Below are 24,007 nucleotides of genomic sequence, written 5' to 3'. Positions count from 1 at the left end.
CTCCTAATTTGTTAGATTGCTCACACTGGGCTCAAACTTGCAACCTTCCTGCCTCAGCCTCCCAGAATAGGGTTACAGGTGTGTGCCACCACAACCGGGTCCTCTGCCACTGAAAAGGACTCTGCCAGGGGAGGTGACAGCACTGCTTGCATGGCGCCCGCTGGTAGCGTGGTCTTTCCTGTGCCTCTGTGCACAGAGGCGCTGGGCCTGCTGCAGCTCCTTTGGACTACTGCAACCCCTTTTGCATCTTTTGTAGATGGTGCTGCCTCTGCTTCCTCACCTGGTGGGTGGTGCTCACGTGTCCCTCAGATTTCAACTGAGAGAATGCCAGAACGCCTTCTTGGAGTAGGGCAAAATTCCCAAAGATACCCCTATCTCAGTTCCAAGGTTACCTTTGCATGATTTAAGATTCATGTATTTTTTTTCCTTTCTCTCTTTTCTTTTTCTTTGTTTTCGTTTTTGAGACAGGATCTCTCTGTGTGGTCCAGGCTGGCTTCGAACTCACAGAGATCCTCTTGCCTCAGCCCCCCAAGTGCCAGGATTACAGGGATAAACCACCACGCCTGGCTGAGACTCACAGATCTGTGCTCCCAGCAGACAGCAGGCAGCATGGACTCTGTACTTCAGAGTCCAGCTCAGGGCCTGGTAGGAGCTCAGCCAATATTTGTTTAAGGAACAGAGGCGGATGAGGGTTCTTTACTTTTGGAGGAGGGGACTTAAGCACGGGCAATCTCAGCATGCAGCACAGGGAGGCGTGATGGTGGCTGGCTGTTTCCCATTTGCCAGGAACCTCATTTTGGGGCTGGGGATTGAAGCCGGATTGCGTGGGCACCTGCGTGTGTTTGCTCGTCTTCGTGGCTGTCTGTGGTGTGCATTGCCCACCTTTGGCTGTTGAGTGAACAGGCTGAAGGCCAGGGAGCGACTCAGGTGCCCAAGTCCCAGAGTTGGCTGAGTGGGTGGAGATGGCCTGGGCCTCCTGAGCACTCAGGGCCCTGTCCTGTCCTCGCCCCCTGCTTCTTCTTCTGGGTCCCTGCTCCGTCACGGACAGGAGCTGCTGTGAGGTTCAGCTGTGTGGGCACCCTGGGCAGCCAGGCAGGGGGCCTCCAGCTCTCCTGTGTGGAGGACCACCAGGATGGCTCCCCCTAAAACAAGACGATTTGCTTCCATTGCGGTTCCCTGTACTGACAGGTACACCGCTGCTGAGGAAATTGCCCTCTCAGCTGGCTCTAAGCAATGCATATTGGTCTAGCCCAGGGGCTGACTTGTAGCTGCTGGGCAATGAGACAGGTCAGTGATGCCCCCCGATAGCTCCCAACTACTAAGTGTGAGCCAGGCTGAATGATGCTGAACTGTCCGAGGGACCGAGCCTCGAGGGAGGGGTGTGCCATCCCATGGAAGAAAGGCCAGACGTCAGAGCGGAAGCAGCCGACCCCAAACACAAGATGTGTCCTACACTGTGTGACGCAGATCCCTCCAGACTTAGAGGCCACCTTGCTGGAGCCGTTGAGCTGAATACGCGTGCAAGGCTGTGGCGTGGCCTGGGCATGGCTGACCTGAGAACGAGGAGACCTCGGGGCAAGTCAGGCCCCAGCTGAGGCCATCCCAGACTTCTGGGATAGTTTCCTTAATTCGCATCATTTGTTGCTCTGAGGGGTCCTTGAACCCCTCCCAAGGCCCTGCCCAGGTTTCCTAGTTTTCCACTCAACTCCTTGCTGTTCTGATTAAATACAGGCTGCCCAGGATCAGTCTTTAGGCCGGCCAGCAGAGTCACGAGCTCTGCAGAGGGTCTGAGTCCTCCTGGAGCCCTAAAGACCATGCCAGGAGCTTGTCTCGTTCTGTTGGGCCTTCGCTGCACCTGTTTGAGGCACTGGGGATCTGGGCACAGACCCCAACACCACCTGTCGGGATCCGGCGCTCCTTCAGCATACCCTCCTCCGCGCACCACACAGGTGCTGCTGTCCCTCCTACCGCCCGGCCCCCAGCACTCAGGGACTTCCCACCACCCTCACAGCCACTCATCCCCGAGCCACTCCCCTCTTCACCAGTTAGTAAAACCTGCAGTCAGCCCTGGGTCGTGACCGTGGCTCTGGCTAGCCATGGTTCTAACTAGACCTAGGTCCCCTAACTCCAGGTGAGTGTTTGTCTCTATCCTCACCACGGGTGGCCCTGGAAGCAGCACCTGGAATTTACTTGCTAGATTTTCCATAACCTTCCCCTGGGATTACAAACTCCTCCCATCCGCAGTGAGGTGGCTCGGGCTCCGTATGCCGCCTCACTACCCCGTTTGCAGCTGTCCTCTCCTTGGGCAGCCAGACTCGGGCTGGCCGCTACAGTTTCAGATCTGCAAAGCTGGCGAGGACACAAAGCTCCTGTCAGGGAGGTGGAAGCCGGCGGGTCGTGCCCGCGTCACCTCCCACAGCGCTGGCACCTCCCCTGGGTGCTCAGAGGCAAGGTGTGGGTGTGATTTTTTTGCCTTAACAGATAAATCTAAACCAGCCCGTGTAACAGCCAAACCCGGGACCAGCGTTTGCAGAAACTGAGGGTGGGAGGGTGGTGCCTGCCGTGTGAGCAGCGGGAGACATGCACGTGGAAAGGCCGGGTGGCACACACCTGGAACGCTGGGGAACCCCGAGCTGTCGCCTGAGCTTGCTTCCCACATCAGCGAGCTGCACACCTCCACCGCCCGCGTCCACGGCTGCCCCAGGAGTCGCAGCACCTGGGCGGACCGTGCCCCGCGTCCCGGGCACAGGTCCTTGATCTCTTCTCATCTGAGACTTCAATGTTACCTTTATTGTGGGCTTTATAATCGAGCTTCCTCCTGTAAGAGACCATTCAAGTCTGTGCGTCTGATTTATTTCATAACACTATTGTTTCAAGGTGCAGCCGTTTTCCGACAAATGACTCAAGCTTATCTTTTGTTTTTTTGTTTTGTTTTTGAGGCAGGCTCTCACTATGCGGTTCAAGCTGGCCTTGAACTCACCTTGTAGCCCAGGCTGGTCTAAAACTCAGCAACCCTCCTGGCTCAGTCTCAAGGGCTGGGATTACAGCTACGCACCACCATGCCTGGGTAGGTTAGCTTTCTTTATGGCAGAGTAATACTCCACTGTGTATAAGCACGTTTTTTGTCTGCTGGTGGACATATAGGTTGTTTCCAAAATTTAACTATTATGAATTGTGCTGATATAAAATTGAGAATACACGTAGTCCTGTAATAGGATATCTTTACCTATTTTGAGATGATATCTAGAAGGGAAAGAATTGGGTCAAATAGAATTTTTGGTTTTTGTTTTCTGAGGAGTCTCCACGCTCTGATTACCACTCACGTCCTTATTGCCACTGCTGACACTCAAACATGTCAGTATGTTCCTCCGTTGCTAACTTAAAGGATGAATTCTCCATCCCCGGCTCCCTTGACACACACCACCTAAGGCAGTGAATGGCTCTGAGTGGTTTTACTCTGAGGACCGGGCTCTTTCTGGGTTCTCACCTCCTCACTGGCCGCGCTGGTTCCTTGGTGAACCTCCCCAAGGGGAACTCCCCATACTGCACACTCCGGGGGTCCCGGGCACTTTTCTCTCCCTGGCCTCTTATCATACCTGGCTCTGTCATGCCAGAGCACGACCTCCAGGACCAACTGTGAGCTTACACCTCCACCTCCCCATCTGCAGCCAGGCCAACCACTGCGCTCCAGATGACCAGCAAGCATGTTTGGTTCGCTGTGCTGACGTCTGAGTCCATGATTCTCATTCTGCCAATGTCTGGCCATGAATCCTTCATCCTTAGTTAATGGGATTGCCGTCTCTCCACCCACTGGACTCTGGCTCTTCTTTCCTTCATTACACATCCAGCCCATCGGCAAACTATTTCACCACCCAGATACACCAGTATTTAGCATGGTCACTGGCTGCCTTGACTCCAGCCTCCTCGAATCTCACGCAGCTCTCATGGTCACCACGTCCCTGGCCTTCCTGCTTATTGCTTCCCTTCTGCAGTTTGTTGCCCATGTGCGCTCAGAAGGGTCCTTTAAAGGACAGGACTCGTAACTCTTTGGCAGTAAAACTCAAAGCCCTTCTGAGGGTGTTAGGATGGCTGCAGCCTTCCACCGACTTCCTGCCGTGTCTGCGAGCAGCTGCCCTGCATCTTTCCCTGGCCTTCACACTGCCCTGCACAGTTAAGCATGCTTTGCCCCCAGTACTAGAAACTGCTTGGTTTTTGCTCCAGATCATATGTGGCACCCCAGTGTTAACCAAACGGGAGAGACAGGGCTCTCAGTAGCTCTCCTCCAGGGCTTGCCCCAAGTCCACAGACCTAGGAGTGCAGGTACTGTCCTGGAAACACGGGTTGGCTGCTGCATTGTTCTCAGGGGTTAGGAGGGAATGAGGAAGGCTCTTTTCATCAAGCCAATCAAAGCTTTATCTAACCTGACACAGCTGTTTCATGTTTTTGCAGTGCTGGGGTTTGAACCCGGGCCTTGAGTTTGGCAGCCAAGTGCTTTAGCACTTGCAGTCTGTCCACTTTCACTTAGTCTACTATTTTCAAGGTCCATTCATTGCATGTATCAGTATTTCATTACTTTTAAGGGCTGAATAATATTCCAACATATGGATATACCACGTTTTGGTATATTCAGCAGGTGACAAAAATCTGGGCTGTTTTCACAACTAGATTGCAAGTAATATTGCTATCAACATTCATGTGTAAGTTTTTATGTGACTATGCTTTCAATTCTTTTAGGTAGAGAAGCAGGAGTGGGATTTGCCATCAGATGGTAACTCTGTATTTAATGTTTGAGGAGCTGCCTCCCAATTTTCCCAAGCGGCTTCACCACGTTCTATTCTCATGTTCAGTTTCTTCATATCTTTGCCAATACTCATTTCCTTTTTAAAAAAAGAGTATAGCCATCACAGTGTGTGTGCTATCTCTGTAGTTTTGGCTTATATGTATTTCTCTAGTGACTAATAAGTGAACATCTTTTTCAGGGTTTTTGTCATTTATACAAGTTGTATGAGGAAATCCCTACTCGAGTCCTTTGTTCATTTGAAAACCGGATTATTTATCTTTCTATTCCTAAGTTGTACACATTCTTGATATATGCTGGATACAAGTTGCTTATCACATACATGACTTGCAAACATTTTCTCCCATTGTATAGGTGCCGTTTGATACATATTTTTAACTTCAATGAAGTCTAACTTTCCTACTTTTTTTTGTCTTCTGCTGCTTGTATTTTTGGTGCCATTGCCTGGTTTGAGGTGATGCTGATTTAAGCCTGTTTTCTTCTCAGATTTTTATTGCTTTGGCTCTGACAGGTCTTGATGCGTTTTCAGTTCATTGTTAACTGTGGAGTTCGGTGAAGTTCAGCTTTCTTCTCTGGCATGTGGCCACTCAGCTGCCCTGGCACCATCTAGTGAAAAAAGCCTCCTTTCTCTATGGAATGATCTGGAGCACTCGGGTAGGGAACAAAACCCAGGGGCAGATCCCCGGCCCAGGAGAGGCGGCAGTGAATCCAGGCCCGGTGGGAGTCTACCTTACAGCTGCACAGAAGGCCTGGCCTCGCCGGGGTGGGGGTGGGGGTGGTCGTTTCTCTGCGGCATGCGCGCTCCAGCTGTCAGTTACTCTGTTCTTTGGAGGGAGCCACAATTCTGCATACTTTGCATCACTTCCATCTATCAGTCTTTTCTTTTATTGCCTCCGGAATCGCAGCTCCCCTTTCCCGGGATTTGCACTGGACTCCAAGCCGTGGGGCTGTTTTCACGCGCGGTGACAACAGCTCACGTCCGGTCACGGACTCAGTTTGGAACCGCGGGCTCGGCGGCCTCGGGCCTGCAGGGCGACCCCTGCGCCCGCAGCTGGCTCCCGGCCCGTCCCGTCGGCTCGGTCCGCCCGGCCCTGCCAACCGCGGGGCCGAGGGCCGGGGCGGAGTCCAGGTCGGGTCGCAGCCCCGTCCCGGTCGGTTCCGGTCCGGCGGGCGGCCGGCGTGCTGCGCGTGCGCGTGCGTGCGCGTCCGGAAGGCGCGATGGCGGCGGCGGCGGTGAGCGGCGCCAAGCGCAGGCTGCGGGCCGAGCTGCGGCGGCGTCTGGCCGCGCTGAGCGCTGAGGAGCGGCGGCGCCAGTCGCGCCTGCTGACGCAAAAGGTGCGCGGCGGCCGTGCGCGTGCTCGCCTCGGCCGGGGGCGCGCGCGTCCTGCGGGGGGCGGGCGTGGGCGCGGGGCTGCGGCGGGGCTGTGGCGGGCCTGGCCGGGCTGCGGCGGCTGCAGGGCGCCTGGCCTCCGGGGGACGGGGCGAGCCGGGCTCTTCGCGTCCTGAGCCCGACCGCCGGGGGCCGCGTGGACCACGGGCGTTCCGCGGCGCGCGGGGCTCTCGGTCCCCTTCCGTGTCTGCTGGAGCCTCCGGGGAGCGAACTGGTGGCATCTGGAAAGTGGGCTGGGAGGGAAGAAAGAAAAAGGAAAAAACCCAAAACCAAGCGCGGGCCAGGGAAGGTCGGTCGTGGTAATTCAGGGAGACGCAGCTGAAAAACTGGCTGCGTGGGCCGTGGGCCGTGGGCCGCGCGCGGAGTGAGGAATTCCAGCAGGTTTTGCACACTGTGTGAGCTCCGCTGGTGTCCCTAGTCGGGCAGGCGGCCTTGCTGCGTGGCACGGGTGGGCTGTGCCCTCCGGACCCATCTCTCCTGGCCTCTGGGCAGAGTCTGTGGAACACTGAAATTCATAAACTCCAGGTTGTTTAGAGGCAGAGGTGCTGACAGCGGTACAATTACAACTAAGAGCTGGCGTCGAAGGAGGAAACCGAAACATGAAAAAATAAAAACACCCATGATTCTCAATAGTAATATATTTTATCCCATTGGAACAAATAGGTGTGGTATGTTTTGCAGTTCATACGTGCATTTCGTGGTCAACCAAATGGGGATCATGGCTCCAAAATTCAGTATACTATAACTAAAGCAGTGAATACTAGACAAAGGTATTAGGTGGGCGTTGTGCCGTCCCGTAATACCAACTTTGTGGGAGACTGATACAAGAAGATTGAAAGTTCAAGCCCAGCTTAGGGAATTTACCAAAATAGTGAACCTGTTCGTGCTAAAAAAGTACCTTCAAAGGGGCTGGGGACATAGCTTGGTGCATAGGCCCTGGGTTTAGTCCCTAGCACTGAAAACAAACAAACAAACAAACAAAAAAAAAAAAACCCAGAAGATACAAAGGTGTTAATCAGTGTCTTTCTTTAGATCATTAAAAAGTATTCTATCGGCACAGCATCTGTTTTGTAATTTAGAAACTTACCAGAAAAGTAATGTAAATTCAGCTCTGTGCCTTGATACTCTTAAGACAAGGATATTTAGAGGCCTTTTATTCTGTTTGCCTTTTACTCTGCCGGTTGCTGATGGTTACATTACTATGTTAAAATTATTTGAGAATATACTGTAAAAAGATGGGAAACAATCCAGGAAAGACTCTGAACTTACGAAACAGCCCTACCTCAGAAGCCGGGAAGGAGACCCCAGCGGACATGTGCTGGCCACGGACACCAGCTTGAGGAGGAAAGCGGATGAATTTTTACAGCCAAAATGAAAAAGAATCTAAATAAGCATAAAGGCAATCAAAACTTGTAGTAATACAGAATTTTTATATTTAAACATTGTTCTGTAACTGTAATGAATCTAAAGAGCAGTAATTCTGTGTCATTTAAAAATTTGAAATTCCAGTAAACAGATTTTACAGTATTTGTTTATATAGATAGTAATCATTGTAGAATTCATTTGTTTAGTAGTTTCAGTTTCAAATGTAAGCGTTTTCATTATTCTGCACAATACTTGTGCCCTCCGTTCTAGAAATTGGTGGCTTTATTTATTGATTAAATCTCTGGTTATTTCTTTTCCTTTATGCCTTTCTTTTAATCAAATAAAAATTCTCATCTGATCTTTTATGTCTCTTAACTCCTTTTCCTGTTTTTCTCTTTTTCTCCTACCCAAGATTTTCTCCTAAATTGTTTTCCATTTTGCTAATCTGAACTTTTTGTTTTTGGGAGTGCTGGGGGTTTAACTGGGGCCTGCTGCGTGCCAGACAGGCCACAACAGAAGCACACCCGGAGGCTTGCTAATTCCAATGATTATTTCTTCAATTTCTGATTACATCTTTCGTATAGCTGTCCGCTGCTATATTATAGATGCAATTATCTTCTCCGAGTTTGAGAAAACTTAAATTAAAAAAAATTCTCGAGTCATCTCACTATCCTATGGGGTCATCCCCCCCCTTCCCACCTTCCCTCTGCTCCTTCCCCCCTCCCATTTTGTGTTGGAATCCCCAACACAGGTGGCCTTTTGCTGTGCTAGCTGTGTGTCTGTGTCAGCTAGTGGAGATCCCTCTGCCTTTGGCAGCTACTTGGGAGGGACCCGAGGGAGGAGTAGGTTCTGCCTGACCTGCCTGCCTCTGCATTCTCTCAGAGTTGTGATCTGCTGCTTTTCTATTAATAGGTCTCATCCACTCTCTGTCTTGTAAGAATTAGCCAACTCTTGTTCTCAGTGCTATAAAGGATTTTCTTTTTTGGACCTTCTTTACAAATGCCATGGAAATGAGATTTGGGGAAGGAAGATAAATGTGTACTCAGTCTCACGCTGAATTTTAACTAATGTTTCTTAGTCCTTACTCAGCTCTTGATTTTCTGTATTTTGCTTTAAAGAGAACAAGAAAGACATTTAAGTTTCTCCTCTAGCACCTGGTGCCAAGAGCCTCGGGCCTGCCCAGGGTGTGAGCTCCACATTTCCACGTGCCCTCCCTCTGCCAGGCCTCCTGGCAGCTGGGCTGCTTATCGAAAAGAGGAGTTAACTTCCTTCCTAGCACTGTCTATGTGCTCTGTCTGCTTGATTTCTCTTTTCCTTTGTACTGGGGTAACTTCCCGTGCCTGTACCTTTCTGCCAGTCGTGTTATGAGCTGCTTTGTAGTGTCTTTTTCTTAGAGGACAGGGAGGGCAGAGACAGAAGGGAGGACAAAGGGACAGCTCGGTCTGTTCTGAGATCATTGACTAAGCTTGGTGAGCCAAGCACAGTGCCCTTCTGCCTGAGGGGTGGTTCTTTCTCCAGGGTCCTCCTCCCGTCTTAATGAACATTTCCACATTCCTTTGAAAAGGAAGGAGGTGGGTGGTAGAGCTAAGAGAGGACTATGAGGTGTGTTTTCTGCCTCAGGGATCTTTCGGATGGGTTCAGCACATTACACTTAGGGCACATTAACAGCTAGTGACCAACTCATGCCAGTCCGCAATTAAGTGGTCTAATGACTAAATGTGTAAGAGTGCTGCTGAACTTAGGGAAAGTTAGGGCTTGCATTGTTCTTTAGTTTCTTTTTAAAATTTTTTTTTTTATTTTGAAGATAGTAAGAATACAAGAGAACAAGAGAGAACAAAGCCAGTCGAGACAATGCAGTGAAATCAGGACAGAGCTTCAGAGCAGGATACCAGGAGAACAGTAATAGGTGCCATAGTGTATCTCGTTATCTTCACAGTAGTTGTCCAGTCAGTTAACTATAGCAAAATCAAATCAAAAACAGAGCATTATAAAACCGTTTGAAAGAGAATATTGACGAGTGTAATATGATTAATCATAATGAAACAAACAGTGAAACAAATTTGCCTTTAAACAGAAGATGGAGGAGATCCCCCATATTTGCTATATTGCGCACCGTTGTCCTCTCAAGTCGTGCTTAGACTTCTGTCCCCAGTTGACATGTTTGATTTCCAGCCTGTGTGCAGGTAGGCTCACAGGAGCTAATGACTGAGCCTCCTCCTGGCTCGCCCCCCAGGGAGGCTCGTACCGGGAGGGCGGGCGGATTGCCTTCTGCAGCCACCTGGGTTCCACCATGGCTGATTCTCAGCTGCTGCCAACTGGATCTCCTCCTGCTCGCACCCTTTGCATTTGGTTTTAACAGGTAGACTTTAGGAGGAGAGAGGCCTGACAACCTAAGGAACAGGGGAGTCTGTAGGAGCCAAGATTGGGCCATGGAGGGGAAGCCCGTGAAAGGAGTGGAGGCTCCTGAATTGGGGAGGTGAGCATGTAGTTGGTGACAGAGCTGATCCCTCTTAGAAGGACTTTTCAGTGAATTTTCTCTCTGAGTGAGGATGTGCGACAGGGGCAGAGGGATCAGGAAATACGTCGTGGGTTCTGAATAGAAGTCAGGGTTCAGCGCTTAGTGACCTTGAATCCACTCTGCCACCCTGATCTTTTTTTTCCTGTAATGTTAAAGGAAGTTGGAAAAGTTGAGAGAAGAGAGACTGTTAAGGAGATCACTAGTTTTTAAAAGTATAACCTTGGGGATTGTAATTGTCATCATTTCCCATTTAGGTCCTTGCCCACAGTCAGTATCAGAAGTCCAAAAGAATTTCCATCTTTCTGAGCATGCAAGATGAAATTGAGACAGAAGAGATCATCAAGGACATTTTCCAACAAGGCAAAACGTGCTTCATCCCTCGGTACCAGTTCCGGAGTAATCACATGGATATGGTAAAGTTAGCATCACCCGACGAAATCTCTTCACTTCCAAAAACGTCCTGGAATATTCATCAGCCGGCCGAGGATGATGTCCGTGAGGAGGCTTTGTCGACAGGCAAGTGTTTTCGGGTTAGAATTGATGTTCGAGGATGTTGTCAGATTGTGCTGTGTTTTTTAGACCTCTGGCCTCCCTGTTTTGGGGTCAGTGGGAGAATTTGTGTTTTGCTTGTATTCCAAGACACCGCATGACCTGGCTGAGGCTGCAGTGTTCTCCGTGAGCTGGGAACTGTGGCCGTAATAGTGAGCTATCAGGGTATTGGCTTCTCACCAGCTCTTGTGCTAACTTTGTGGTTGAGTTACACATGTCCCCTGAGGACTTGATCACTTCTCTTGTACACTTACAATCTGCTGCTTATAGGTGTGTGCTGTTAGTGACGTCAGTGAGAACTGATGTCTGCAGGTCAGACCTGTCGCTGCCCTCCAGCCCTGCCTGTGTGGGTGGCACATGGTACAGTCCACCACACACTCTCCTCAGCCCTGCTGCGTCTCCCCCAGCCACCACCAGCTGGTCGACTGAGACAGAGATCTCTAGTCACCCTCCGTGCGTCTCTTCTTGTGCCAAGTCTGTTGCCAAGTCTAAGCTGTCACCAGCCTCGCATGGGCACTGTGTGAGCTACTCATGGTCTCTGTCCTTTGGTCCCTCTTAATCCATGACCTGAAAAGTCACTGAAACAAGATCTCTGAAATACCGGTCTGACTGCTTCTCCCCGCTGAAAGCCTTGCGGGGACTTCCTGCCTCCGTAGGGAGATGGACACCTGTTACAGAGGCTCGCCTGGTGTTGGTCCTGGGGCTCTTCTGTCCCTCGCATGGGTGCTGCCTGCCAGCCCGCTCACACCTTCCTGTACCCACTGCAGCGCTTTGAAGATCTCTTTGTTCCTTAGCCTTCCTCCGCTTTCTCTCAGGAGGTCTTTACACCTGCTGTTCTCTGGCCGACAGCTGGCTGGGAGATATTTTACCATTGTTAAGCAGCCAGTGAGCCCGAAGCAGAATAAGCTAAGGCTACTAACAACTGTCTTGGAGGTGTATATTTTGATCAAAACTTAAATGGTTGCCGAGAAACCCTGGCATAACTTTTTGCAGTTTTATTCCACTCTTCCTGTTGCAGTTACATGGTAACCTATAAAGTCAGTATGGTGGGATGGACAGGCACAGGGCAAAGACTTCCTGCATGCTGCCTCCGCTTCCCTTGTGTTTTCCAGCCCTGGAATTTGTAAGATATTTAGGCACGAAAAGTACATTCAGGCCGCTGCCTTCCTGCCCTGTGTCTGTAGACCTGATGAGGGTCAGTGTTATAGAACTCCTGTTTTTAAGGGGAAAGACTGCATTTTGATACAAAGAGATAGTAAGGGAATATTGCCTATTTTGGGAGGTAGCCCAAGCCTAAAGATAAGGAAATAAGAAGGGGGACATTATAGGCCTTGACATTGCTTGCACGTCATGTAGACACATCTCTAGACTCTCTGGCTGTAGGGCAGAGCTCAGAGTATGCCCTGGGTTCTGGCTGACTTAACATGAAATTCCGCTTGGTCTCCGCCAGTAACCAGCTCCCCTGTGCAGCCTTTCCCCTGGAGGATGGCTGCGCCCCTCCCTCAGGGTCTTCTCTGGGTTAAGCTAAGTGATGTCACTGTCTCCCTTCCTGTGTTGTTCCAGTTCCATTCAAGTCCAGCGCTGGGAAAAGCAGGGGAGTGTGAGCTTCCCCCTTAGCTTAGCTGTGCTTCCTGGGTGAGTTAAGTCCAGCTCAAGCCGATGAGTATAATTTTCGCTGTGGTTTTAGTGTATTACTCGTTGCATAAGAACATTCACAAAGTAGTAACTACTATTTTTAAGTAAGGAAGGCAGAAGTCTTCATTTCATGGTAAAGTCTTTGCTAGCTGAGTATTTCATGTTTTGAAATTGCCTCTAAGCATAGTTTATGAAAGTTACTATTTTAGGCCTAGGAAGACAAGATCCTATTCCTCCAGGGACTCACACTCTAGCGTGGAGACAGAAAATGTGTTACTGGAATAAGAATCCCCGCCTGTAACCTATGGCAAATGTAAGTGTCGAACGAAAGCTCATTTGAATATTTAAAAATGTAGAAGTTCAAGGCTTTGTCCTAAAATGAGAAAAGCCCACCCCCAAGCTGGCTGGTTGTTTTTCCTGCACGGTGTGTCTGTGCCACGTTTGTGTTCCTACTGTTTTTTTCCCTCCCATTTTTTGCATACGCTGCAGTCAGGGAGCAGAGGACAAGGAATTATGCTTCCATTTTCACCCACACTCTGGGGGCCAGGTACCAAGTGTTGTTTACGGCAGTGTCTGAGTAGGCAGGCACTCTCAGTGCTGTGGATTTTTACTTGCTCGCATCAGCAGCTTAGAGGGTGGCAGCTTCAGTGCTAAAGCATAAATCTAGCTTGGGACAAGCTGATCACAGCTCAGATGGTCCTTGGTGAAGCCTTTTTATTCTGTTTATTGTTCTGGTTTGCAAATGCTATCTTAGCTTAGGAAAGAATGACTTTTGGTGTCCTCAGTTGTAATTATAAGTTCCTATGCAGAAATTTTCTATTCTTATTTTATGTTTGCAGAAGAATAAACCAATGTGTAGCTGTTTCTCTACTGAACTAGTCTTCAGATTGAGGACTGTGGGCAATAAGATTAGCCAGGAATCTTTCCATTGAGAGTATGTAATCTGATTCAACCTGGCTTACGCAGAAATGGGATTTTATCGACTCAGAAACTACAGACTCCACAGCAGAGTGAGAGTTAGACAGGGCTAGGTTAGATTCCTTTGGAGGCAGTGCACTGTCTCCTGAGTCTGCTTCTGGCTGTGTGGCTTCATGTCCTGATGCCATGTGGAGGCCCATGGCGGTGCTGGCTTCCTCAGTTGTTGGTAGCAATTTCAGCAGGAAAGAGGAAGCCTGTTTTCTAACAGTCCCAATAAAATCCTGACCTTAACTCTCGTCGACTCAAGTGGCCACTGCCAACTTAAATCACTTTTGGCTGTGGATGGGGACTAGCCCCCTGGCTTAGGCCTGACTGGTCACACTCCTCCAGACATCCGTGCCTAAGGAACTTCGACTTAACTGGCTTCCACCACTGCATGACTGAGAACTTGGTTCCTTGCCTAGAAGGTAAGTCCCGATTCTGTAGCAGGATGCAGGGCAGAGGAAAAGAGGCATTTGTGAACTCTTCCCTTCTTTGGGGCAGGTCGCTGCCCTCTTTCACCGGTTTCCCTTAACCCAAGTACTGTCTTCTTTCTCTGCTGGAATCCTGAATCCTTAGGCTCAAGGTCAGTGCCTCCTCCTTTAGAAGGTTTTTCCGGGTCTGCTTTATCCTCGGTGCCTCTCCCTAGGTTAGGGCCCACATCATGCTTTGTGTTATGCTTCATATATGTAAGTTAAAGGATTTTTCTTCTTACTTTAGTACTTACTTGGATTAGGAGCCCACCGCTGCACAGGGAAGCCCTCTGTGCTTTAGACCAGAGGTTCAGAGGTTCTGAAGAAAGTCTGTAGTGAGTCAGGTCTGCATGTCTTTCCCCCTGGTGTGCCTCCTGTTCTAGAAGCATGGAAATAGCCTTCAGCTGTTTCCCCTTGTTGTAGGGGACCACCTGGATGGCTCTCCTTGAGTACGGAGTAATTACCTCTGTTGGCCCTGTCTCCATGTACCGGTATGTACAGAACTGGCTAAGCTATTTTTCCCCTTTAGTTGGCTCTAAACTATGTAAATAGGACTAGCTAAAATACTGATGCATAATCTTTAAAGCCAAATGACAGTCACTGTTTTTTTTGCCTCAGTGTCTTCCTAAATGGTTGAGCCCAGTGGACGCAAAGCCAACACTCCAGGGCTGTCAGCTGGGTTCAGGCCCTGATTTAGGAAGCCATGACTTCCCAGGGTTAAAAAGGTTTACACATTGAAACTGAAGCACCACCCCGTGTAAGCGCTACTTCAGGTGTGTTATGCAGGTCGGTCTTTCTGCACATCCTTCTCTCTGCATATGCAGAGGTGCTTGCAGGCCTCCTACCAGCCCGGCTCACAGCACTCATGCAGTTCCTGCCTTCCTCACAGTCACTCACCCCTAGCCACTCCCCGCTTCATGAATTAATGAAATCTGGATTAGGCCCTGGGTTGGGAGCTTTTGTTCCAGTAAGTGTTTGTTCAGGTTGGACTCAGGACCCCTTGACCGCCCCTAATTATAAATATGACTTAGTGTCTTTGTTCTCACTGTGAGTTGCATTGGAAGTGGTAGATTAAAATTAACCTGCTAGGCGGAGCTAAAGGTGGCGGATCAGTAAGCAGCAAGATAGGAAGCCTCCACTGAGAGAAACAGTTCCAACGCCAGAATAAAACCTGCTGGAGAAGACCAGACGGAGGGAGATGGATCCCTTGATCCAGGAAGAAACTAAAGGGGAAGGAGCCGCTCAGACTCGTGGTCATGGTGCTCTCGCTGCAGGAGCCACAGTAATGCTGAAGTCAGGGTGTCGGTGGGCCCAGCAGAGAACAGAGCTGGCGTGGAGACCTGCACTAACCCACAAAGGGCTTGGAATCTGACTCCCATGGGAAAGGGGTGACTGACTGGATGATATACTGGTATTGCGCAGGGCAGGTCTGAACAAGGAATGGCAGTGACTTCAGTTGGGTGCTCTCTGCCCAGAGCAGATTGGTGGGATCTGCTTGGGCTGGGTTATGCCCCTGGCCAGGACCCCAGAGCCAGGGACGAAATTGTCCCTGAAGTTGTCCCAAACAGTTCCAACCAATGCAGCACACCATAACGTGGTGAAGGCCCCTGTTGGTTGACTGGCTTGGAGTGGAGGGGCCAGCCCACACTGCCCCTGCTCGAACCTCAATGGCCAACAGCAAGCTGGAGAGGGCAGAAATCCCTAGCCAGTGCGCTGCAGAAGAACCATAACCAACAAGGAAAGGGGCTGGGACCTCCACCGTACACCTGTATGGAAGAAAGCGGAAACATGACAGGAGAAAGAAATAAGAAAAAGCCTCCATCCCCCATCCCAAGGAATATTGGTTCAGGAGAGGTAAATGCAGAAGAAATTGAGGACAGCAAACATGCAATATCAGACATGGCATCAGCTGGCATAAAGAAATATCATAGATGATCACAAAACTGAACTATTAATACAAGTAAAGCAAGATATAAGAAGATTAATAAAAGAAATGCTAAGCACCTCTCAAGAAGACACAGATGAGAGAATGGAGGAACACAAATGGAGAGAAACGTTCAATGAAGAATATAAAAAAAAACCCTAGAATACATGAAACAGATTCAAAGAGGTTATCAGGGAATTAAAAACTCCAATGAAAGCTGGCAAAATTGCCTGAAAGAAACTAGAGATAGATTAACAAAACTTGAAGGTAGGTTTGCAATATGTGATCCCAAAAGTAAAGATCTCTTAAAAATAACAAGGAAACAGGCAGTAACAATACAAAGGCTAGAAGATGACAAGAGGATCTATAACTTAAGAATAGAAAATGTTAGTAAAGAAGCAGGGGTAAACACAATGGAAATACAAAGGCTATTTACAGAAATAATTAAGGAAAACTTCCCAAGCATAGGAAAAGGAAATGATACTCCTGCAACCAAAACAGAGCTACACCCAGATGTAAAATAATCAAGATCCCAGAAATTCATCACAAGAACAGAATATTAAAAACTGTCAGAGAAAAAAAAAAAAAAACCAGATCACCTATAAAGGAAAACCCATCAAAATCATGGCAGACTTTTCGACACAAACCATCAAATCAAGAAGAACTTGGAGCGAAGTACTCCAAGCCCTAAAAGAAAATAACCTCCAGCCCAGACTGATATACCCTGAAAAAATGTCTCTCAAAATTAGTGGAGAAACAAGATGCTTCCATGACAAATTCGTGACCACCAATGCAACCCTACAAAAAATACTGAAGGAAATTCTAGAGAGAGAGAGAAAAAAAAATACCAGGATATCGGGAACAGTGGCAAAGAGGCCTCAATGAGTGGAGCAGACAGTGGAATGAAGGAGAAAAGTAGACAACCAATGGCAGAAAAATAGCATAGCAGAGATGAGGCAGAGAAGGTTGGCTATAATCTCTAACATAGATGGCCTTGATACACTAACAAAAGGAAACACAGGCAGAGTAGATCAGGAGATAGGGTCCAATGAGATACACTATATAGGAAATATAATTAACCTGAAAGAGTGTTTATGGACCAGAGGTCAAATATGAGAAAACAATGCTCCATGTGACAGGGAACCAGAGAGAAATAGGAGCAACTCATCCAGCACCTGCAGATAGGTTGGAAAGTCATGACACTTTAGTGCAGTGGAGAACTACTCAGCTACAAGGAAGGAAAACTTGAGGCTTTTGTAGGCAAAGGAATACAACTTAAGATCAAGCCCAGGGGTAAAAAGGTTCAGAACCACTTAGGCAGATGTCAGGTTGCCTCCCTCAATCTAAAAACTAAAGGAGTTAGTGGGATCCAAAATGTACAATGCACCTGTGAAAGTGAAAGGGAGGAATTGTCTAAAAAAGGAAGGCAGAGGACATTGTTAATAGTGTATCAGGGTTTAAAATCCACATTATTCTCAGTGCTCTGTTTAGTTTGATTATGTTGTGTTCCAGTTTGTCTACTTGTACTAGATTTGAGGACACAGACAGCTATCCCAAAAATAGCAGGATATACTACGGTATAGGAAATCCTTCATTTCCTATTACCTTAATCTGAAGCCCTGTATAACCTACACTGTCATTTTATGACTGATCTTATTTGAATCTGGTTTGTTAGCTCACTGTTTTTGATTGATTGATTTTATTCAAATCTGTTATGATTGATAGTATCACGTCTGAGGGTACAGGCAACTACACCAAAGAGGGCAAGATTCACTACTAGGACACCCACTCTGGTTTGACTGTTATCTGCTTTTGAAGCCTTATAATGTTTTCAATGTTTTGTTTTTGTTAATATTGTTATGTTCTGCTATGTTCAATTATACTATGCCTGATGATATAGATCATTCTATTGAAGACAACAAGAGAGATCGTAGTAACCATTGTTGATCATCTTGTATTGTGGTTTTATATGACTTTTTTGTTTCATGTTATCTAGAAATTTGTTTTATTTTGTCTTGCTTTGTTTTGTTTTTCCCTGTAATATGGAAAGAATAGAAATACATGTAGAGACTCATGCATGTGTAAACCTATAAATAATTTAAACCCATGATGAAATGAACAGCTACTTTGAAGAAAAAGAGACACTAAGGTACCCATGATACTGTACCATGATACTGTAGCATTATGATACTGTAGCATCAAATCCAGAAATACTATTACTCTTTGTTCAGAGTGATTTTAGTCTGTTTTGTTTTGTTTAATTTCAACTTATGTGAAGGTATAGACAGCTATTTTGAAGAGAGTGAAAGACACTATACAGCCATTGTTGACTTCCCTATTGTCTGGTCTTGAAGACTTAAATTGCCTTCCTCATTCTGTTTGGATCAGTTTTATACTATGTTGTTCTGTATGAATTCGCGGTATGTGAAGATGTGGACAACTATTTGGAAGAAAACAGACAGTATGATAGATAGTGAAGATCTCCGGCTGTCTTGCTTTGAAATCTCTGTCTCTTACATTGCTTTCTTATGTTCTGTTTTGTTATGTTTAACTTTACCCTCTTTAAAATAAAATTAGCTTGCTAAAATTCTAATGTAACGTTTGTGTAAGATTACAAACATAAACTTCCCCGACTGTGAGGAGGACAAAAGAGCAGACCCCTCTCCTGGGCGACCCTGGGCTCCAGGCAGTGCCTTGTGGGTGGGGTCCCCGTGTCTGTCCTAGCTTCTGGTGCTTTTCAGGGCTATAGCTTGGGTCTTACGAGGCCTCCAAAGGCGCATCTGTGGGGGGCCAGGCCTTCGGCCTGTGGCCTTCCCGTGAAGAGCGAGGCCTGGTGGGAAGTCCCTGGGGTGTGCTCTTGTCGGGACCCTGGACCTTGTCCTTCCTTTCTCTGTCCCCCACCCTCTCTCTTTAGTCTGTTCTAGTGTCCACATTGTGAGGTGAACAACTTTGTTCTACCATGATGCTGCCTCCTTATGAGCCTGAAAGCAGTGACCCTTCCTGGCCATGGACTGAAACCTCTAAAACTGTGAGCTGAAATAAACTTTGCCTCTTTCTGAGTTGATTATCTTAGGTGTTTTGTTACAGTAGCAAAAACTAACTACAACTGACTTATATGCCTAACAGTTCTGTGTTGAGTGAGTTACTGATAGTAGCTGCAAAGAGTCACAAATAGCACATATTGCACCCAGGCTTATTCTGGTGCTAATTACTGTAAAGCTAGATTTATAGTGATGATTCAGGAGTCATGCGCAGACCCACTGTCACTGAAGTGTCAGCTTCACTTTCTGTGTTTCAGGCGCCCTTTGTTAACTGTGGTCTGAAAACATTAAATGGAAGATTCCAGAAGTAAACAATTCTTAAACTTTAAATTGTGCCATTCTGAGTGGTAAGATGCCCCCGTGCCAGGAGGCTGCACCTGTCCTAGGACACATGTTGTCCCTTTGTCCAGGGCGTCCAGGCTGCCTGCACTGCTGGGGTGTTAGAGGCTGGAGCTGTGAATCTGTCATCAGGTCTGCTGTGCTTGTCACCTGTGTTTGACTTAATACTGGCCTCATAGCTCACAAGTAATGATTCCAGCAATTCAGGCAAAGAGGAGCAGTAAAGTGCTTCCTTTAAGTGGAACAGGCGAAAGTCTCATCCTGATAGGGAGAGAGAAGAAACAAAAGTACTCAGCTTGCTGTGATCTACAGTACAATGAAATTTTCTAAGAGGTGACATTCAGTTTTGCTTATAATATACTGTTATAACTTTTATTTTACATTGTTATCAATTTCTTGTGTTTCTAGTTTAGAAATGAAATCTGTTACAGGTATTTGTGTATAAGAAAATACTGGATTTGGTACTGAGATTTCCCATCCCCCGGGGGCATTGAATGTGTCCCCACGGATGAAGGCGGGGCTCCTTACCTAGGGGGACTGAGGCCGCAGGCTTCAGGTGGAAAGGAGACTGAGCAGAGAGCAGGAAAGTACTTTTCTGACTACTCATCTCATACTCCGGAGTAGAGCTGTGAGGTCTGCTGTGAGAATTCAGAGTTCTGTGTGTGTGGTCCTATAGGCGGCCAGATCATTGGTGAGACGTCCCGGGGTGAATGCGTTTATTAGATTGCTGGACCGCTTGTCTTCAGACTGGACTTACTGTTAGCCTATTGGCTTGTTAACTGAGTTCAGGAGCATTAACAAAACAAGAAAGCAGACAAAAGCCACTTTTAGTGAGGGGTGTGTGTATACATATGTGTTGTCTGTATGAAGCAGATCTTGATTTTCTTGTTTTTTGGTCTTTTTGAGGCAGGGTCTCTATGCAGTTCAGGCTGGCCTTGGGCTTACTTTGTAGCCCAGGGTGATCTGGAGCTTGCAAAAGATTTTCCTGTCTCAGCCTTCCAAGTGCTGGGATTACAGGAGCGAGCTACCACGCCTGGCTAGGTCATGATTTTCTTGCAGTAGTTTCTGAAACATTTGAAGCCACTGGTTTAAGCCTGTCCATTGAAACCCGCTTCTCTTAGGGACCTGTCAGTGGGTACATGCAGCAGTGGATAAACAGGACACATTTTCTTTAAGTGTTAATTTTGATAAAAACAAACATGAGTGAAATTCCACATTACTTGTTTAAAACAGTATAATTACCAAGGAGTACTGTGTTGGATGATGAATGGAATTCATGCATTTTAAGGCTAGACATTTATAGGTAAGACACAAAGCGAAACCAAAGCTGCAGGCCCTGGCTGGACGCTGTGACCCGCCTTGGCTGCAGGCGGCCTGCGTGGGAGCTCAGGAGGACATGACACATGGGGAATGAAGTTTTTGTGCTAGATATTTCTCAATGCGCTATTTTAATGCCCCTGTGGCTTTTAAAGTTGTATTTTTAAAAATTGTAGTGGCTGCTTGCAGAATATAGCTGACTTAGCGCCCCGTGTTTAGGTTAGTGTTCACTGATTCTAGTGGAGTACAGCAGCTTCCCCTGTACCTCCACTTGTCCTCCTCCCCTGCTTGGGGATTGTTGTAGAATTATATACACATGCACTTTGAGTTCAGTAGTACAGCATTATAATACTGCTTTCAGAAATCAAATGCTTTGAAAGTGATTAGAGAAGAAAAGAGAGAAAGCTTTTGACCCAGGCCTTCCTGCTCCCCTTTCCGGAGCCCCGGTCCCTGCTCGCGCAGTGCTGTTACTTGGTGGCGCATCCCACGGTTTCTGTTATCCTGTTTTGCTTTTATTTTGGGAGGAGTTCCGTTAGGCATTAAGGTAGTAGATTTTTTCCCTTCCCGCAGTTTTAGGGTTACTCTTCTGCCTTCTGGCTCCCTTGTTTCTGACGAGAAGCCATCTGGCCTTTGTATTTTTAATTTCTCTGTTATATTGGGTTACTTTTCTTCCTCATCTTTAGGCAGTCTGACCATGATGTGTGTAGATGTAGACTTCTTTGTTTTTATCCTTTTGTGGGATTTGTTGAACTTCTTGTTTTTGTAGGTCAGCGTGTTGTGAATTAAGCGTGAAAGGTTCTCGCCTTTGTGTATCAGGAGTTTTTCCGTCCCCCTCTTCTCCCTGTCTCTTCTTTCCCCCCACCTAGGTCACCCCAAGCCTCAGGAGCTCTGTTCTCTTTCCTCTTCTTTAATTTGTGTTCCTCAGACTGGGTGATCTCAATGTACATGTCTTCAAGTTTCCTGGTTCTCTTTCCCCAGTGCAGATCTGCTTATGAGTAAGACTAGTGAGCTGTTCGTTTCGGTTATTAAACCTCCAGTTCCACAATATCTACCTGATGCTTCCTCTGTCTCCTTTATTCCATCACAGTTGAAAGAAACGTTCGAGAGAGGAGCTCTCTGATTTTGAAGGGTGTGGTATGTGGGGGAGATGCGCAGTGTAATTGCAGTAGCTGTGTAACTGGGTTTTGGGGTATTAGGGCCTCATCTGGAGGTGGTTTCCAGATTTTTCCTGTGTGGAACAAAGACTTGAATGAAACAAGCGGACATGGTTGGAGAGCTTCCAGTTACTAATTTGACATGTCATGTTCTTGCTACCATGATCTCCTGCTTTATATTAATGGAGTTAGATGCCTTGCTGACATGGGATATTAAACGCCATTTATAAATTACTAAAATGTTTTAAACGGTTTCTGATTTTGTGGCTGTTACTATCTGGCGGGTGGGATCTTCTTTCAACCTACAAAAAATTACAAGGCAGAGCGTCAGAAGAGGACTGAGGAAAAGTGTTTATCAATTATGGAGCGAAAGCACAAAGCAGCCTTTACAGCGAAGCACAGGCAGAAGCCGCAGGTGAACGCAGCCGAGAGGGGACTGAGCCGGTGTCTGCAGACTCTGCTAGGGGTTTGCAGAAAATGCCTACCTTGCAGGCAAGCTGAGGTCAACCGTGGGGTTCCAGGTGGAAAGGCTGATGTAGAAGTGGGCCTGTAGGAGCTCAGGGTATACATATTAATTTTCTTTAGGAGAACGGGACAAAGGCATTCTTTAGACAGCTCTGACCATCTTATTTCCAGGCAAGATAATCTCACCAGTCCAGTGAGACCTTGGTTGAGCCTCGGTGCCCTGGCCGCAGCATCCTTCTGTGGATCCTGGGGGCTGCCTGTAGCGCTGCCCAGGGTCACTGTAGGAAGTGCTCTCACCCTCTCCCGGGCCCTGCAGCTCAGGTTGCTGGCAGACCTCGAGTCAGAAGATGAGGACCCACCTCAGGAAGCCCAGGCCAGACGGAGCTGTGCCCACGCCCAGGGCACGTGGTTCGTTCTCCTCCAGTCTCTGCCTGTCTGTCTCCTTTAGTTGCTCTGGAATAAGAGCTGTTGGCACTTAAATTACTGTCTTCTTTGTGGGTTAGTATGTTTCTGTTATTGCAGTTTGGGTAGGGATTACACTGGGTTGGAAGAAACAGAAATCCTGTGAAATAGAGGTTTAACCCAGGAAGTGTTTTTATCGTTTATTTTCACATACTTTACAAAGAATTCCATGGCAGGGGAGCGTTGCTGGTGGCCTCTCAGCTGGAGGATGACAGGAGTGTGTTCCCTGCAGTGTTCCAGCCTTCTCACAGATCTCAGTGGGTGAGGAGGAAGGGGACAGAGTTGATGGCAGGGGTCTGTGCCCACTGGAAACCATGACATCTCACGGGCTTGCACAGTGGCAGGCTCTGTGAAGGAGGATCGGGAGATGGTCTTTTTACACCAGGCGTGGTTTGTAGTAGGGAAGGGCAGGTGGGCAGAGTCTGGGTCAGTGGCTGAGGCGTAGCTCAGCGGCACTGGGGAGCCGAGGGCAGGGCCTGGGAGACTGAGTCTGTGTTCTTCGTCCAGTGCTCAGCGTGGGAGCTGGATCTGTCTACTCAGGTGCATTTTATTCCGGAGTTTATATGTTGTTTTATCCAGACCAGCTCCTTTAATCGCCAGCTACCATGACCATAATGGCTTTGTTAATTTCCTTGGTATGTGTTTCAACTCTATGTTGCTCCATGCAGGAGCCTTATGAACTAGCATATTTAAAGTGTGACTTTTTGTTGTATTTTTGAGACGGGGTTTGGCTGTGTGGGCCAGACTGGCCTTGTATTTGGGACCTTGCTGCCTCAGCTGGCTATGAATTTTTCAGTGGTTATAAATGCATTTTCTTTTCCCACTTAAATTTCTTCCTTTTGCGTTCCGCCTTATCTGTGTCACCTCGTCTGTGTGTTTGCTGGCGCGATGCTCTTGGTGCTGTTCTTTGAACTTTGGACGCCCTGTTCTGTGAACCAGGTCTCATAGATGCCTTACAGCTGGAATTTTGTTTTTTTCGTATGCAATTGGGAGTCTTTTAAAATTTTTTTTAAATGGGAGCAGTTCCATCAGTTTGCGTTTTATGATAACTGGTATGTTTGGTTTTCTTTCTATTATTTTTGTTTTCTTGTTTTGTGGAAACAGATTTTTTTGTTGTTGTTACTCTTTGTATCCTTCTGCCCTGTGGTGCTTGGTAGTTTGCATTCATTTCTACTGTTGTACATTAAAATATTTTTGAGTCTTACATTCTCACTAGCCTTAACAATAATATTTGTTGACTTTCTTTCCTGTGAAAGACAAGAAAATGAATGTACTTTTTCTTCCTAGTTTTTATCTATTAAACCAGAGTTTTAAGTTATAATAAAGATGTATACCAACTCTTTAGGGTTTATGCTCCTGGCATTTGATTGTTTTCTTATAATTCATTAATAAAAAAGTCATTTAAACTGAGTTCTAGATTTTCCTAGTTCCTGGTTATTTGTTTCTGTTTTTGTTCTGTCTTCCCCATTCTTGATTTATGTATGTAAGAAACAGAAACTTAAAGTGGCCCATTTTCCCGACAGAGCTCCCGATGAGTGGAAAGCTAGTAGCAGATAGACCGCCTACTGGCCTGCCAAGTGTCTGAGATCGTGCATCTGAAAGGTCCTTAGAGGAGGGAGG

At 47.4% G+C, this 24,007-nt stretch overlaps 1 protein-coding gene across 3 annotated transcripts in view; it reads left to right on the top strand.

Annotated features, from left to right (window-relative positions):
* The first annotated feature begins 2,065 nt into the window (after positions 1–2,065).
* Mthfs (methenyltetrahydrofolate synthetase) overlaps positions 2,066–24,007 on the top strand; it is a 45,177-nt gene continuing 23,235 nt past the window's right edge. The window contains exons 1-2 of one of the 3 annotated variants that reach the window (XM_063249790.1): positions 2,066–2,131; positions 10,326–10,587. In XM_063249790.1, coding sequence (XP_063105860.1) covers positions 10,380–10,587 — 208 coding nt within the window. In that variant the 5' untranslated portion in view covers positions 2,066–2,131; positions 10,326–10,379. Of the gene's footprint in view, positions 2,132–5,950; positions 6,134–9,896; positions 10,030–10,325; positions 10,588–24,007 lie in introns of those variants that run through there. The other 2 variants (XM_063249789.1, XM_004999640.4) reach the window with 2 other exon arrangements.

Source organism: Cavia porcellus, unplaced genomic scaffold (genome assembly GCF_034190915.1).
Source record: "Cavia porcellus strain 051 isolate PalLab524CR breed Dunkin Hartley unplaced genomic scaffold, mCavPor4.1 scaffold_6, whole genome shotgun sequence".
NCBI lineage: Eukaryota > Metazoa > Chordata > Mammalia > Rodentia > Caviidae > Cavia > Cavia porcellus.
Note: the sequence above shows the minus strand (reverse complement) of the source record. Positions and strands in the feature narration are given on the sequence as shown.